At 34.6% G+C, this 17,070-nt stretch overlaps 1 protein-coding gene and 1 pseudogene across 1 annotated transcript; both read left to right on the plus strand.

Moving 5' to 3' along the window:
- Nucleotides 1–1,145: 1,145 nt before the first annotated feature.
- Nucleotides 1,146–12,125, plus strand: LOC111401893 (dynamin-2A-like). The gene is made up of 22 exons (XM_023029868.1): nt 1,146–1,529; nt 2,802–2,852; nt 2,952–3,072; nt 3,227–3,316; nt 3,781–3,842; nt 3,926–4,040; nt 4,188–4,530; nt 5,025–5,172; nt 5,682–5,783; nt 5,883–6,002; nt 6,608–6,691; nt 6,792–6,919; nt 7,144–7,228; nt 7,395–7,533; nt 8,086–8,162; nt 8,645–8,701; nt 9,652–9,793; nt 9,882–10,030; nt 10,255–10,368; nt 10,449–10,516; nt 10,712–10,881; nt 11,599–12,125. Exons 1-22 carry the CDS (start codon nt 1,389–1,391, stop codon nt 11,838–11,840), a joined length of 2,748 nt encoding a protein of 915 aa, XP_022885636.1. The 5' UTR covers nt 1,146–1,388; the 3' UTR covers nt 11,841–12,125.
- Nucleotides 12,126–13,495: 1,370 nt separating this feature from the next.
- LOC111401894 lies at nt 13,496–16,636 on the plus strand (annotated as a pseudogene).
- The last annotated feature ends 434 nt before the right edge of the window (nt 16,637–17,070 follow it).

Genomic DNA, 17,070 nt, shown 5'->3' on the forward strand with positions numbered 1-17,070 from the left:
CATAATCATCAAATCTGATTTTATTTAACTATGATCATCCAATTTCATCAAACATCTCACCACAATCACCCAATTTTATATAACGTTTCACTATAACCACTATTTACACCATTTTCACTCATTGAAAATGTGTAAAATGGTAACTTTACATTATATATAAAATAAATTTTTTTAAAAAAAATATTTTAAAAAATAATAAAACTTAAAATTAACTTAAAAAAAGTTACTTAAAAAATAAAATAAAAAATATTTATTTTTTAAAAATAAATATTTTCTGCCTATTTGATTTTGATCAAAATCTGATTTTAATTTAAATCAAAGTTAAACAATAAATATTAACCACATTTTTCATGGATCCCACAACTTTTCAATCACACTTTTAAAAAAATTAATTTTAATCTCGACCAAATATCTTCTTAATTTTTTTAAAGTAATGTTTTTATAAAAAAAAAAAAATTATTTTATTATTTTTTAAATTCATTTTTATATAATACAAAGTTACCGATTTACCCTTTTAAAATGAGTGAAAAGAGTAAAACGAAGTTCGGTGACCATTGTTAAACGTTATATGAAATTGAGTGATTATAATGAAACATTTTATGAAATTGGGTGATTATGATTAAATATTTTATCAAATTTGATGATTATGGTGAAATAAAATCAAATTGAATAATCATAGTAACACTAAGTTTAGAATTAGACGATCATAATAAAATAAAATCAAATCGAATAATCCTGATCACACTAAAACCTGGTAATTGTTTGAGTCCCATTCTTAAAAATAAATAAACAAATTTGAATAGTATATTGATGGGAAATGTATGATTAAAAAATAAATAAAAATTTTAAATTTATGTGTAATATTATTTTATTGAAAATGATGTAATTAAAATTGATCAAACAATAAAGTCAAGAGTACAAAAAATTCTAACAGAATTTGTATCGACACTGACGTGGCAAAACATGATTGGACTTTTTTATTCTTTTTTATCTTTCAATAATATCGCATTATGTGTTGTCTGTAAAATTTTTCTGTCAAAATTTTTTGTAATTATAGCTTTATTCTCGATCAAATCACTGTTAAAAAAACATTTTAATGAAAAAAATGTCCGGTTAAGTACAAAATTGGGTGCCTAGGTGAATTTAAGTCAGTCACCGTATCACCACCCCCGTCTCTCGTTTCATCTGTTTTCCCCATTTTCAAAAGTTTAAACTTTTTAATTTCCATTTCTCTCATACGAACCCTAAATATCTCTTGATCTCTTCTGATACTGTTGGATCTGCTACGGTTTGTGCACCGATCTCGTGATCTTTGGTACTACAGTATTGCCTATTGAATCCGAGCCGTTGATCTGGGAGTAGAGAGAGGATTTAATAGAATTAAATTGATGGATGCGATCGAGGAATTGTCACAGCTCGCCAATTCCATGCGGCAAGCAGCAGCTTTGCTTGCCGACGAAGATGTTGATGAAACATCGTCGTCTAGGCGTCCCTCCACTTTTCTCAATGTTGTTGCTCTCGGCAACACTGTACGTCATTTTTTTATTTAACCTGTTTGGGTATTTTGATAGATTTTTTTTTCTTATTATCATTTAGATCTATGGAGCTAGCTGAGTTTTTGGATCTAATAATTCCGGTCTATTTGGAATTAGAATTAAAACTGCCTTTTCTTTTGTGTGATATGTGTGTAAAGTTGTTTCTTTAAGTTCATTTTGTAATTTGGTTATGTGGTGTGATGTATTGTAAGTTGACAGTGGTTTGAATTTTTTTCAGTCTCAATTGGTCAATAGTGATGAAATAAATCATAAACTTTTGTCGTTATATTGAATTGAGTAGAATGAGAATTTTTTTTTCTATGATAAATGTATTTACAGCATAACGCACACGAATAGTGTGCACATTGTGCTTCTCCAAGATTGTACACTGTACAGTACTCGTCTGTGGTATTTCCCTTGAAAAATAATCAAGTGTATCTCAACATTGTTGCTTAAGTGTTTTATTTTGATGCTAACAGTTATCAGTGAACTCCAGCTAAACAAAAAACGAGAGTCGGCTTAATTTTTTCAAATTAGTTGATTTCAGACTCACAGTTGAGCTATGTGCATAAATTGGGTACAAACACGAGAAAATACGAGTCCCTGGGATGTAGATTACCAGCTGCATTATAGATCTACTGAACTTTATCTCTAGAATTCTTAATTTACTCCGATCAGAACTATCTTGAATAAAAACTGAAGACCTTTTTCTGCACCAAGAGACAAGAGTGTGGAACCCTCTGCAATCAATGACCACGAATGGAAAGGTTGATAATGAGTTTTGAAAAAAAATCACGTTTTTGGATTTTTTAAGTGATTTGTCCACAAGGGGCTTGGATGTAGATGAATACTATTGACTATCATATCTCAAGACCTAATCTCTGGTTAGTAAAAATTAAGCAGAATTATGAAGGAAATGAAGGTACAAATATAGCTCAATGACATATAGCTCAGATTATCTTTTCTAGGATATTCTGACTAGAAAAATCTGCATCCCTCTTAATTTGCTTTTAGAAGAGATTGTACAGTCCTTATATAGAATGACGTGAAGCAAGGGAAGGATTACCTTATGAATGTTTGTATGAGGAATACACCTATAATGAATTTGTTGACAAATGAATATATTACAATTTTAGTGGCCTGTAAATTTTTATTGGATAAGTAATTGGTCATGCATAGATTTGATCTGTTAGCTTTGACTTTACTGCATTCTCTTCTTTTATCATGACAATGATGGGTATCTTGTTATGTGGATGGATTGTTCAGGGTGCAGGTAAGTCGGCTGTATTGAATAGTCTAATTGGGCATCCTGCATTGGTACGTATCTTCTGTTTGGAGCTTCTGTCCTTTTTGAAATTATTATTTTTACTTACTACCTAGTGAGCATTGATTTTTGGTCTAATTTTTATGCTGCAGCCAACTGGTGAAGGGGGTGCCACTCGTGCTCCAATTTGTATTGATTTGATGAGGGATAGCTCGCTCAGCAGCAAATCAATTATTTTGCTGATTGATAGTAAATCTCAACAAGTTTCGGCAAGTGAGGCTTCTTCCTAAACTATGAACCAAGAGCAGAGTTCTATGTGCATCAAATCCATCACCCTCTCCCCCATTACGAAAATTGGAAGAAATCTGTTATCTTTCAGTCTCTTGATTCGAAATGAGTTTGTTCTTTTCTTTTTGGCCTATCATAGGTGCTCTTCGGCATTCATTACAGGACAGACTGAGCAAAATCTCAAGCAAGAGTCGCGATGAGATATATTTGAAGCTTCGAACAAGTACAGGTCTGTGTCGTTTTAGAGCACTAGTTGATTTTCTCGATAACATTGTTGTCAGTATGCATGTATTGGTTCTGTCACCTTCACCTGTTGATCCTCGTTGCCATTCAATTTCAAATTGGTCTCCTTTTGTGAAAAATGAAAAAGGGAACTAGGAAAATTTTGGCATTATGGTATATTGATCTTTCTACGTAATTGCAATATGATGTTATCTTCCACTTCTTTCGGACTGGAAAAACTTGAACGTGATTTTAATGACGATGTGTTTTCTTCTTGGTTGCTCATTTAAAAGTAAAGAAGATAAGCGAGGGAGAGCCTTTAAGCATGCAATTGGACTCCCATGTCTTATGAGGTTTTAACTACTATTGGATATGAAATCACAAAAATAGGTTAAAACTTTTAATTGATACTTGTATTAACATAATAGTTTTTGGTATTTTATACGATATGCTGAGTTTTCTCATATGCAGCTCCACCATTGAAATTGATTGATTTGCCTGGGGTGGAGAAAGGAAATCTCGACGATTCTTTAGTGAGTAGCTTCCAAACATATTCTCTTATATTTAGATTTGATACTGATTTTGAAAGTTTTATATCACTTTTTCTTTTTTACAGAGTCAATATGCTGAACACAGTGATGCAATATTGCTGGTTGTAATCCCTGCTTCCCAGGCCCCAGAAGTTGCCACATGTAAAGCTATCAGAATTGCTAAGGAGCTTGATGGAGAATGTAGGTTTGCTGCATTTATTTGGTTTTGATGTGTGAAAAAAGAAAAAATAATAATAGTAAGAAATTTGCTTTTGTATATTTAGATATTCCCCTATCCCATATTCTATTTCCTCTTTATGAAGTTCCTTGTTTGTTTGTACTTGTTAGGTACAAGAACTGTTGGTATTATTAGTAAGATAGATCAAGCAGCTTCAGAACCAAAACTCATTGCTGCTGTACAGGCTCTTTTGTTGAATCAAGGTCCACGAAGCACATCAGACATCCCATGGGTTGCTTTGATTGGCCAGTCTGTCTCTATAGCATCTGCTCAATCTGGATCTGTTGGAGCTGATAATTCTTTGGAAACTGCATGGCGTGCAGAGAGCGAAAGTCTGAAATCTATTCTAACGGGGGCCCCTCAAAGCAAGCTTGGGAGATTAGCCTTGGTGGAGACTCTTGCTCAACAGATCCGAAATCGTATGAAACTTAGGCTTCCCAATCTACTCTCCGGGTATATTACTTCCTCCAACTTGTGTTTTGGTTTCTGTTCAGGTAATCCATCTAGAAGAGATTGATTCTGTTTGTAAGACCTTGCAGAAGAACTGCTTTTGGTATGCTTTACTTGTTCCTTATCTATTTAGAATGTTAAGAATAAAAGGAATCAGCTGTCTCCATTTTTCTGTATGTGAATTATGGCTGCTGCTTTGTACTATAGTAGAGAAATAGGCAAAAGTCTCATGTAGTTGCAAATCATTACCTTGTTAATATACGACAAAAATACTGCACTCTTCTTTAGCTGAATCAAAGTGAACCATTGATTCTACTGCATCAGTCTCCTCCTCACGCATTACCTGGTTTTAATTGAATGTTATTTTTCTTTTAGTACTTGTCAAGCGTCCATAATTCGTGAGGTTTATGAGGTTGGATGCATATCACTGGGATACATTGCTTTCTTTATTGGCACACCAAGTGACTTTTATTTGATACTTTTTACAACTACTGCAGGCTTCAGGGAAAGTCCCAAATAGTGCAGGATGAATTGGTCAGACTTGGTGAGCAGATGGTAAATAGTGCTGAAGGCACAAAAGCTTTAGCTCTGGAGCTTTGCCGTGAATTTGAGGATAAGTTCCTCCAGCATATTACAACTGGTGAGGTGAGAGCTGCAAAAGTCATCTTTGGCTAATTTTTGTAATTATGAAGGATTTTTGAGTAATTAGGATGAAGAAAATTTTCGTTATAGCATCACTTGATGAGTGAAAGAGTATATTTGGATGTTATAGCCTATATGGTCTTTTCTAGCTGCCTATTTTCTTCCTACTTGATGATAAAACATGGGCTTTTAAATGTTTGTACTTTTTCTCCTATATCTAAAGATCGGTTTACAGTGATTGTCAAAATACAACAATTCAGTGTTTGACATGCTCCACTCAATGTTTGGAGTGTAATTTAATAGTTCTAATCATTTTCTCTTCATTATATAATTGTTCGTATTGTTGATGATCATCAAAGTCTTTTTCACGGCACATTTAAGCTCTTTAAGATGTCATAGTTTTTTTTTTCTGTTGTTGTTTGTATGCAGTATTATTGTATAATTCATTTGGTAAAATAGTCTGAGCATTGTTACTTTGAAATGTGTATGAAGTTCCTTTTCATTTCTTCCAGGGTTTTGGGTGGAAAGTTGTTGCTAGTTTTGAGGGTAACTTCCCAAACAGGATGAAGCAGCTCCCGCTGGATAGACATTTTGACTTAAACAATGTTAAGAGGGTATGTATTCTACACTATTGTAACTTCGATTGTGTGCATTTCGTTCTAAAGTTTTGATGTTTATTCTACTTTGCTCAAAAACAATTTTCCTTGTTATAGATTGTGCTGGAAGCAGATGGTTATCAGCCTTACCTTATTTCTCCTGAGAAAGGGTTGAGGTCTTTAATAAAGATTGTTTTAGAGTTAGCAAAAGAACCTTCACGTCTTTGTGTAGACGAGGTAAACCCGTGTTAACCCTTCTCATTTTCCTTTCTGTGCATTTTGTTATGTGTAGGTGTTCTTGCAATTTGGTTTCTTGTTTTCTGCATGGTCTCTTGATTGCACTAATTCCAACACACTTGTCATTTTCTCTCATCTCTACCATGCCAGTTGACTTTGCTTACCTTTAATTTTCGTCTGTTTAAGATGAAATTTAATTGTAGATGGATGTTGAGTACATATCTTTGTTCATTTTAAATTGATGAATTATTAAATTGGTATCCTAGTAAATGTGTAATTGGATCAAGGTTCCATTGCAATCGGTCTTACACCTGTCCCTCTCCCTCTCCCACTTTAGTCCTCTAGTCCATGGATTCTTGACTCTGTTCTTGGTGAATTGATTTCTATTAAAGTCTATTATATAAATATTCACACTTAAATATATCCCTGCTGAAGTCATTCCTTCAGTAGGTTCTCTTTAGCTAATACACTATTTTATGTGTCACTGAGCTGCCATTGACATCAGATCACCCATTTCCTCTGTTGTGCATGAAATCCTGTTAGTTCTTGCTGTATAATCCTTTGATCTTCCTTCAAGGCTATTATACTTGAAAATCTTTGAACAGGTGCACCGGGTACTTGTCGATATTGTCTCAGCTGCTGCAAATGCTACTCCTGGTCTTGGTAGATATCCTCCTTTTAAGCGAGAGGTAATCATGAGTTGCAGACATTCAGTCTCTTGTATAGGTATAAGGATCTGTTTAATCACTTTTATCATGTGAAATGTTGTTTTATTCTTTAATTTGCTAGGTTGTGGCAATTGCCACCACTGCTTTGGAAGGGTTTAAGAATGAAGCAAAAACCATGGTAGTTAACCTTGTTGACATGGAGCGGGCATTTGTTCCCCCTCAACACTTCATCCGCTTGGTGCAGAGGCGGTACGTTCACCAACTGTTGGTGCAATAGTTTCCTCCTCTCCTTCATTTGGATATAGATGGGCATTATAAGACTGTTTTTTGAACTTAGTTTGATGCATTATCTTCTTAGATGGTTTCATGAGGGAGTAATGCTTCATATTTTTCTGTCACAATTTTTGTGTCGGTTTCCCCAGTTTAATGATAGTGTATATTCTTACAATCTCTCTCTCTGAGATGGTTTCCAGGATGGATAGACAGAGACGTGAGGAGGAGCTGAAAACTCGATCTTCTAAAAAAGGCGTTGAAGCTGAGCAGTCCATACTGAATAGGGTACACTTCTTATCCATGGGTGTGCTCATATGGATGCCTGAGATTTGTCTTCATTTATCACTATCATGGCATGTACAGCATGCCTAAGAATTTTTAAAAAATAGTCTGTTCGTAAACACACTTGTGATTTTTGTGTACTTTCAAATGTCTTCAATTCTGCATTCAGGCCACCAGTCCACAAACTGGAGGCCAACAAAGTGGAGGGAGCCTAAAATCAATGAAGGATAAACCTAATCAGCAAGATAAAGATGTACAGGAAGGTTCAGGCTTGAAAACTGCAGGCCCTGAAGGAGAAATAACGGCAGGTTCGTGAATATGGGAGCTATATTCTCTAATTAAGGATATCACATTTTATTTCCTACAACTTTTAATTTAATCATTTTTGCAGCACATGGCACATTTCATTACCTTTTTCATTGACCTTGTTGTGAAATAATTAATTTAATACTGCTGTCCCCAGTATCTGATTGAGGTATGCTGCAGGCAGTTCTTTTTTCATCTGTTTGTAAAATAATGCAGGGATCCAAAATAAATAATGCTACCCATAGAATTGCAGTTTTGATTCACTAGGCATTCTTCTGTTAAAAGCCTGACCTTGTTTTAGGATGGGAGGTGTGGAGTCAAATAAAAAAGAATTAATCATGCAAATAACATAAGAGAAGCAAACAAATTTTTTTGGACGTACATAGCAGCCTGGTTGAATAATGTAATAAGATTGTCCATGATGCGTGATTTATTAGGACAATAGCTTCTTCAATGCTAAAACAATTAATGGCTTCCTCGATTCTAAATGGGCTTCCTATTCTGTACTTTTATCTTGGCAATGTTTTGATCGAGTACCTTATTTTTGTTCACAGGGTTCTTATTGAAGAGAAGTGCCAAAACTAATGGTTGGAGTAAAAGATGGTTTGTTTTGAATGAAAAAACTGGGAAGGTGAGAGCAAAGCCTTTTAATGTAGATATCCGTTTTCTTTTACTATAATACCATGGTGGAGCTTGTACATCCTCTCTATTCAATATTTCACCAGGGGAATCATCTCTAATCCTAATCCTATCAGTTCCCTTTATACACTACTACCATGCACTTTTCACCTTTGTTTTTTATAATCTTAAAAACTTTTGATGAACAGAGAAGGTTATTTCTTTTCCATCTGGATTGATAATCATTCTAAGCTTTTCATCTTGAATATGTATGGTTAAAGCGTTGCTATTAGTTTCTTTTTTGGTAGGTTTTGAATAAGCAGAAACTTATTGGTATACTTCTTTTCTGGAATGATTACAATCGAAGTAGAACGACCATTTTAAAATGAAATAATGCATCATATTTGATAATTAGATGTTTCTTCTGCACTACTAAGTTGTCTTATTATTGCTTACATGATGAATGTCTACTAATAATTAAATCTCCTCTTGCAGCTTGGGTACACTAAAAAACAAGAAGAACGACATTTCCGTGGTGTTATCACTTTAGAGGTATACAGCACGTAAATGAACCTTTGCTTGTGTATTTTAAAATTTTCAGAGTTATCATCTTTTACTTGATTAGTTTCAGATTCTGTTTCTAAATTTTCATTGTTCTTGTTTGCGTTGTGTCCTATGTTAATTGGTCCGTTTCTTTGTACGTGTACACCTAGATTTCTTGATGCATGTGTCCCTGTAGTTATAGAAGTAGAACTAATTGTTTGTGGCATTCTTGGAATTATTTACAATACTGTTTTTCAAATTGATTGGAGTTGCTTAACTGATATCAACAATATAATAAGAAAGAGGGACTATCATCCGAAAAAGGAGTTGCAAAAAAAAAAAAAAAAAAAAAAAAAAAAAAAAAAAAAAAAAAAAGGAATGTGCACTGATATGGTTATATTTGTTCTAATTTTCATTAGATAACTTCATACTAACAGAATACTTCAATTCTCTCTTCCAATAATCAAGACACAAGGGATGGATTGCCTTGTCCAAAGTAAAGAAAAATAAGAATGTCCTTTTGATTCTCCACAGAGAGATCTTAATGCCTTGAGAAAGCTCTTGTATTCCTTTCCCTATGAAGGAACCAAAATATTCCATGCCTTTACTATACTTATTCTCAACCTGCTTCAACTTAGAGCTGCTTCTATGTATATAATGTAGAATCATCGTTCGTTTTTACAAATTTGGTTCTATGCATGTACTTATTCCTTTGTCGGTTGATTAAAGTTTGAACAAAGTTCTTCGTGCTTCGTGCTTGTTTACTTGGAATTTTGGTGGCTATTCTGCTTCTGTCTTTATATTTTGCACCCAGTTGGTATTTGCCCCGTCTTGACTAAAATGTAAAGGGTTTATTTTAAACAAAATAGAGAGGTGGAAAAAATGTATTACTTAAAGATACCATTTTTTCATTGTATGTGATCAAATATATGAATGCTCAAAACATGATAAATAATCAGGAATGTAATCTTGAAGACATATCTGAGGAAGAAGAAGCTCCTCCTAAAAGTTCCAAGGACAAAAAGGCAAATGGTCCAGAGAAAAAACCCAGTCTGGCATTCAAACTGACAAGTCGGGTTCAATATAAAACTGTTCTTAAAGGTAATAATTTTGCTTGTTAATCTTTTATTTTTATATATATGTCAGTTTCAAATTACAAACTGGTCTGACACTGTAATTGATGTTGCAGCCCATAGTGCTGTTGTGTTAAAGGCTGAGAGTATGGCAGATAAAACAGAATGGTTAAAAAAGTTGAGAAATGTTATCAGTTCTAAGGGAGGTGAAGTGAAGAGTGAATCTGGCCCCTCCATTAGGCAAAGTCTTTCCGATGGTTCTCTTGTAAGTAACTAAGAGAAAATTTCATTGTTCCAATTTCATGGCTCTAATATATGCTACCATAATTTGCATTCCTTCTAATTCTTGTTTTGTTTAACCTAGATATTTAAATAATTTTGGTATACCTGAGCAATATCTCTTTTAGTTGGTCAGAATATGTTATCTTGTTATAATCCGTCCAAAGGCTTTTATTATTTAAGATATCAACATATGGATGAACCATTTAGGATACAATGGCTAGAAAACCGGCAGATCCTGAAGAAGAGCTTCGCTGGATGGCTCAGGAAGTGCGTGGTTATGTTGAAGCTGTTCTTAACAGCCTTGCTGCCAATGTCCCAAAGGTAAGTTTCACACTAAAGGCTCCGTGTGAATTGGTTTTTTGAAGTGGAGTCTTCATATGCAATTTATTGGGATTTTTCAGGCTGTTGTTCTTTGCCAAGTAGAAAAGGCTAAGGAAGACATGCTCAATAAACTGTACAGTTCTGTCAGGTTAGCAACACTATGATACCTGTATTTTATATACATTGCCTTGTAAATGCCATATTCTTTATTAAGTGTGAGAAGCAGAAGAATAAAACCGTAAACGTTCAAATGCATACAAACATCATTACTTGCTATTAAGTTCTGTCGTATAGTTATTCTTCTTGCCTCATCATTACATTTTCATTTTGATGTGGACTTTAGTGGCCAAAGTACGACAAGAATTGAAGAGCTTCTCCAGGAGGACCAGAATACAAAGCGCAAGAGGGAGCGTATTCAAAAACAGTCCTCTCTTCTTTCCAAGCTCACCAGGCAACTCAGTATTCATGATAATCGGGCAGCTGCAGTGTCAGACTTTTCGAATGGCGGAGCAGGTGATTAATTTTGGTTTCTTTACCTCTGTAGTTTTGATATGAATCCTTTGCAAGCACAAAAATCTGCGTGAAACCAATCCTAGTTACATAGGGGAGGGTTTTTCAGCATCCCCATATGGAGGATTACTATTGGTAATAGTGCATGTCTTTAGAGCGCTCAGCACCAGCATCAAAACAACGAAATTGGAAATTTGAAGCACACAATTAGAGCAGCGAAATAAACATGCATGTTAGGTTAAGAGGAATAAAGTCTTCATCAAGATTTGTGACTGATTAATTGGGTACCAGTGCATCACTCTTGACCATTAAAAGAAAACGAAAGGACAATAGCTGACTGATAACTAACGATTCGCAGATAGACAAAAATATGCATATTTCTGTTTACATAATAATGTTTGGAGTGTTTACTTCGAAGTAGCTCAATTCAAGTTTTGATATTATGACTTCAAATTCAGCTATTATTTTTTGTTCTAATTTGCTATGCCGGGATGATGGGGCTGGGTAAAATGCACTGCTAGTCACTTAGCTTTTAGTGATTGTCATTTTGATGACTAATATTCATTTGTTTTTTAAGCTGGTCACAACTTTGTTACCGTGAAATTTAGCTAAAGGTTTGGGGGCTGCTAGTGTTTTCTACCCTGGAATGATACCTTATGTGGCTCGTGCATCATTTCTATCACGTGTAAACTTGAGTTTTTTTCGTATTGACTTGTGTAGAAAGCAGTCCAACTTCGGCTGGACCCTCATCAGGTGATGAGTGGAGATCAGCATTTGATGCCGCAGCCAATGGCCCAACTGATTCATATGGGGGCTCTAGGCATTCATCCAATGGTCACAGTCGTCGGTACAGTGACCCTGCTCAAAATGGCGATGTGGGCTCTGGCTCAAACTCTGGCAGCCGCCGCACCCCTAATCGATTGCCACCTGCTCCACCTCAAGCCGGCTCTTATAGATTTTAGATTATATAATTTTGACAATTGATTCATGCATTCTCAGTGGGTGATTTCTCTTGCCTACTCGTCTTGAGCTCTTATCGAGCTTAAATCATGTTATAGTATCTTTGTAGAATTGTCACACACCTTTGTAGATAAATAGCAGGATCAATTGTTTTTGCGGTTATGTTTGCCATTGCTGAATTTTTGTGATGTACTTGCAATAACTTACCATTGGGATTTTCATCTCCCTTTGGCGTTTATCGCTAATATTTTTTACAAATATACTGAGACGAGGTTTGCAAGAAGTAATTATAGTGTTCTTGCCTTATTTTTAATTAATTAATTATTATTTTTTTTTTTGTTGGGGGTGGGGGGGCGAGGGGTACAAATCTGGATGTTCACTGTGGCACTGAACAGGTTATTATAGTTTAAATGCGAAATGTATGTGTTTATGACCATAGATGTCTAGACAAACCAACCTTGAATACTCGTCTTGATAGTTTTTGTTAAATGAAAGGTGTATTGCAATCGTGCGTAGCAAAGGACACAGAAGATGAAGATAGGACCAGTCTAGTCAACCTTGACCCCTTGTGGCACTTTTGTCAACATGATGAAGTTGTTGACATTAAACTTCATTTTTTCTATTTTAGATTCGTCGCTCAAAATTTATTAGTTAGAAGACTTCTCATCAATGTCAGGTCAAATTGTATATAGTTACGACGAAAAAATGATCGAGATAGACAAAAATCAAAGTACAATGGCCAGCGTGAAGACTAGTGTGTCTATAACCCTAAAAAATGACGGCATTGAAATAAGAATTAAATAGATTAATTACGTCAATGATTGTTGAAGTTATTTTTCTCATATTGAAAAGTTAGGAATTGAAGATTAAACAGGATGAAAAAAAATGTAATGTGACTTTAGTTTTGAGTTTTGATTAGATTCAGGCTTCAATCATATGATAAATTCACACCTTTTTTTTTTTTTTTTTTTTTTTTTTTTTTTTTTTTTTAAAAATTTTTTTTTTTTTAGGGGAATTTATAAAAAAAAAATTTTTTTTTGTTTTCTTTTTTAATTTCCTCCTTTTTCACATTCCTTATTTTATTTTTATTATTATTATTTTTGGTCCTTTTTTTTGTTGGTGGGGCCCGTTTCTTCAATTTTTTTGTTGGTTTTTTTGGTAATAAATTTGAAAATTATCTCCTTTTTTTTTTTTTTTTTTTTTTTTTTTTTTTTTTTTCTAACAACGATTTTTTTTTAGAGTGACATGATGCAATAAATAATGTCGTTTGATGACCTACTTAATGATGTCACGTAGGATTTAATGTTAAAATTTTGATGGAGTAGACATCACTGTAATAATTAAAACTTGAGTAAGAAAATAACTGTAGCGGTCATTAACATAATTACTTAAAACTTTAGGGTGTGTTTGATTACATTTATTTTTCATAGAAAATATCAGTTTTCCACCCAAATTCCTACTTTGAGTATTTGATTGCTATTTTTTTCCATGGAAAACATTTTCTAACTTTTGAAAATATGTCTAATTTTCCTTGTTTTTAAGGAAAATATTTTTGTTGGGTGGAGATGATTTTTATTTTCCACAAAAAATGAATTTTTTTTTTTCAAGGTGATATTTTTTCATATCAATCAAATACAATTAACCAGAAAATAAACTACAAGCCAAACGACATCGTACTCTCCATTCAGTCCACTTCCTCCAATTCCCTTGAGAAGGGACAGAGCCAAAACCTATCAGTTCAATTCAGATAATAATGGCGAAGGGTAAAAAAGAGCTGCTGGCGTCAGCCCCATGGAGGGTGGAGGAAAAGGAAGAGAAGTTCAAAGACATTGAAAGTGACGAACCAGCCAGGTACAACGCCCAAAATGCACGTCCCTGGAAAGAAGTATAAAAACGACGACGTTGCAGAAGAATCCCTCACTGAAATCGATCCCGAACTCCGCTACAGCTTCCAGCGCAATTTTCAAGTAACTGAATTAATATATTCGTTTAAACTATTTGTATATATGCGTGTATGTATATGTTTTGGGTTAACTATATGAGAACCCGTTTGGTAAAATGTGGTATATTTCTGTGTTTTTCTGGTGGAAATTTTATTATTATGCGAGAAAGTTACAATCTTTGTGGCCTGACGAACAACTCGATAATGATAGTGTCTGCTGGGATTGTGGGTTTTATTTTTATTGTGTTGTGTTCTTACGTCTTATGGTTGCTCATAAATAAGCATCGAGGTCTTAGAGTGAATTAAACTCTATATTTTATTTTTAGTGCATTGTTTTGGTTTAAGCAGGCTTAGCATAGTTTAATAAAGTTGGAGACTGGTTCGAACTTTAGTTGGGCTAGTTTTGTGATTCTAAATTGAATGAAACGAGTAATCAAGAATGTGATTGCTTTTCCTCCTCTCACCTTATCTGAGTGCTGCAACCTGTCTTTAATTCGATTGTGTCCTTTCTTCTGGTAATCTCTCCATCACTTCCACTTGTCCTCCTTTCTTTGACATCCATAACCATCCTCCTTGGAAAACCCTTGTCCACTAACATTACCTCCTAAAGCCTTCCGAACTTAAAATAGTTTTTCCCCAGTTTCATTCATCGAAAGAGTTAAGGGTCGCCTGGAGAATTAGAAAGAAATATGACCTTTGCAATATATCTCCTTTTGTCAAAAGAAAGGAACCTCTAGGAGGACGGAGGATATATTACGGTTCCCACGCGTCAGTTTACAATGCTTACCACTGTCTCTATCAAATTGTGCTCAGCTCAACATAAGCCAATGTTAACTCAATCCCTGCATACACTCACTCCTTGCTTTCGCAATTGTTAGCCTCTGGGGTGGTGACAGGTCCATGGTCATCTTAATCACTTGCATGAGTACATCTTCTTGGAGTGACTCTTTATACAAAGCAATGACGGATGCTCGTTAACAAAGATTCCAATCAGCAACTTATGACAATTAAGAATTATTGAAGAGAGAGAGACGAGACAAGGAAGAGAAAGTCGAGAGAGAAATTGTAATGGTATTCAATAATCAATGTGTATTTTTTAAAACAGTTAACCATTTATGTTTAGGGGTTTAAACAATCCTAACCTAGGTAGAAAATTAAGAAATCTAATTTAAATAGAAAACAAAGGAAATAAGCCTATTCTAATACGAACTAGAATTAAAGAGGCCCCAATATTTAATTTTTTTTGGCCTCAATATACTTTAATCTCTGCATCGTAAAGTCTTTGTCTATAACAAATTGTTTTAACTTCCTGCCAAGGCTGACTGATAGATAAGATATCCAGCATTTAATGCCTGCTGATTAAGCAATTCCTCTCATCCTAATAAAGCATGTTCTACTCGAGTTCGTTACTTATCCCTTTCCTCTAAAAATACTTCATCTGATCCATCCACCCAAGCTGTACCAAAGTCTGTCACTATTTTCATTCTGATAACCTTTGTCATTATTGACCGTGGTTGCCAGTGGTATGCCACCAGTTTTTCTTCAACTGATATCGAAACGAACATTGCATTCATTGTACAGATGTTATTAGCATCTAATGTTATATCCTGTGCAATTTATTATCTAAGATGTGTTGCTGTCATTGATGTAATTCTTTCGCATGTGTGCAGTTTCTTGGTCGTGTTTTCAGCGTCGATACTGTCGTCAAACCTCTTCCTCCTGCAATGGCATACAACGTCTCTGGCAACATGAGCTTCTTCACATGAATCTTTACACAGTTCTTTGGTAAGTTGAATTCTCTGAGTGTGTATTTTCTGGTGCTGCCCTTTGATTTTAATAGAAAAAGACAATATGATTAGGGTCTTCTTGTTACTTCTACTTTTCTTTTGTTTCCCTCTCATGGGATGGTATTAGCTTCAATTCAGTGACTTCTTGCTTCTCTATTGGTTAGATTAGCTTCCCATGTACATGTGGCAAAGATTATTACAATTAAGCACGATCCATAGATAATTAACACATATTAAACATTAACCTGCCAATAACAAGACCTGACATAAGATGGAAGAAATAAGCAAATATGACATCAGACGATGAGCTCGTATTTCAGATGAAAATAGTCACCAACGAAGTTGTGCTCATTAGTTACGCCCCCCCCCCCCCCCCCCCCCCCCAAAAAGGGGGCTTAGTTTGTCAAAGATTTTTCTGTGGGTAGACTTCTTCATTTAGCTTCTTTTTACTTATTCTCATTGGGTGAAGTGCTTGGTGTTGATGGACATGTCTTACATGTATTGACTTCCATTTGATTTGGCAGTTCAAAGGGAAAGGAAGGGGGTGAGTGGGTGGGCGGGCGATTGTAGTTGAAGCCTTGAAGGAACCATTATATTTCAGCCATGTCATCATGAATTACAGAAGAATGAAATGCATTTGCTATACTTCTCTGCATGGAAAGTTTCTGCTTTCTAATGATGCTTCTCCCTCCTTTTCTGTCCGTTTGGGCAGACCCTGAAGGTATAGCAAATGCACAGAAATCTCTTGGATTAGGTCAAGAAGAAAAAATTCGCAAAGTCCGCTGAGCAAGTTCTTGAATTCTACAGAACATTTGACGTGTTCGTTTGAGAACTAATATCTCTACCGTTGATGGAAGAGCAATTTGTATTCCATAGTTGTGTAGGCATATGAATTCAGATAAAGTATTTCATAATTTAATTTCTGCAACTTCTGCCAGAAAGATTCGTGTTTGCTTAATCACTTGAAAAATGACCATAACTGCAACCGAACCGAAAGATTGAGGACTAAATGTTTAGATTTAAAGGCTGGGGATCAAAGTTTCTACAAACGCAAAATGTGAGTGACTGATGCGACAATTTTCTCAAGTTTATATTAGTAATTTGTTTTCCTTTTGAATCTGTTCCTAAATCTGCTTAACATCAACGTAAATTTAGAGACATTTGTTAGTATGATAAAATGGGTCAATTTATTGTAATCACAGAATATTTAGGACATAAAGCACTAATATTATTGCAATCGGCAAAAGGTAATATTTCAGAATAAAAATTAGAGAATACCCTGTAAGTTAATGAAAAATGCTTGTTGTATATTACCATTTATATAATTTTTCATTGATGAGATTTCAAAAGATGGTAAGGAATTTATTATTTATTATTATTATTATTATTATTATTATTATTATTATTTTTTGTTGATGAGATTTTGATCTAATCAAATCTTATCACATCATCTATTTGGTAAAATAATTCATAAGTTGTGAGGTACATGTAACACAATCGTAA

The sequence above is a fragment of the Olea europaea genome, chromosome 10 (genome assembly GCF_002742605.1).
Source record: "Olea europaea var. sylvestris chromosome 10, O_europaea_v1, whole genome shotgun sequence".
Taxonomy (NCBI): Eukaryota; Viridiplantae; Streptophyta; class Magnoliopsida; order Lamiales; family Oleaceae; genus Olea; species Olea europaea.

Bases quoted from the DNA above. Each gene is read 5' to 3' on its own strand.
- LOC111401893 (XM_023029868.1), top strand. From the start codon at position 1,389: ATGGATGCGATCGAGGAATTGTCACAGCTCGCCAATTCCATGCGGCAA. The intron at 3,073-3,226 runs GTGAGGCTTCTT...GGCCTATCATAG, and splicing joins ATCTCAACAAGTTTCGGCAA to GTGCTCTTCGGCATTCATTA. The intron at 6,692-6,791 runs GTAATCATGAGT...TTAATTTGCTAG, and splicing joins ATCCTCCTTTTAAGCGAGAG to GTTGTGGCAATTGCCACCAC.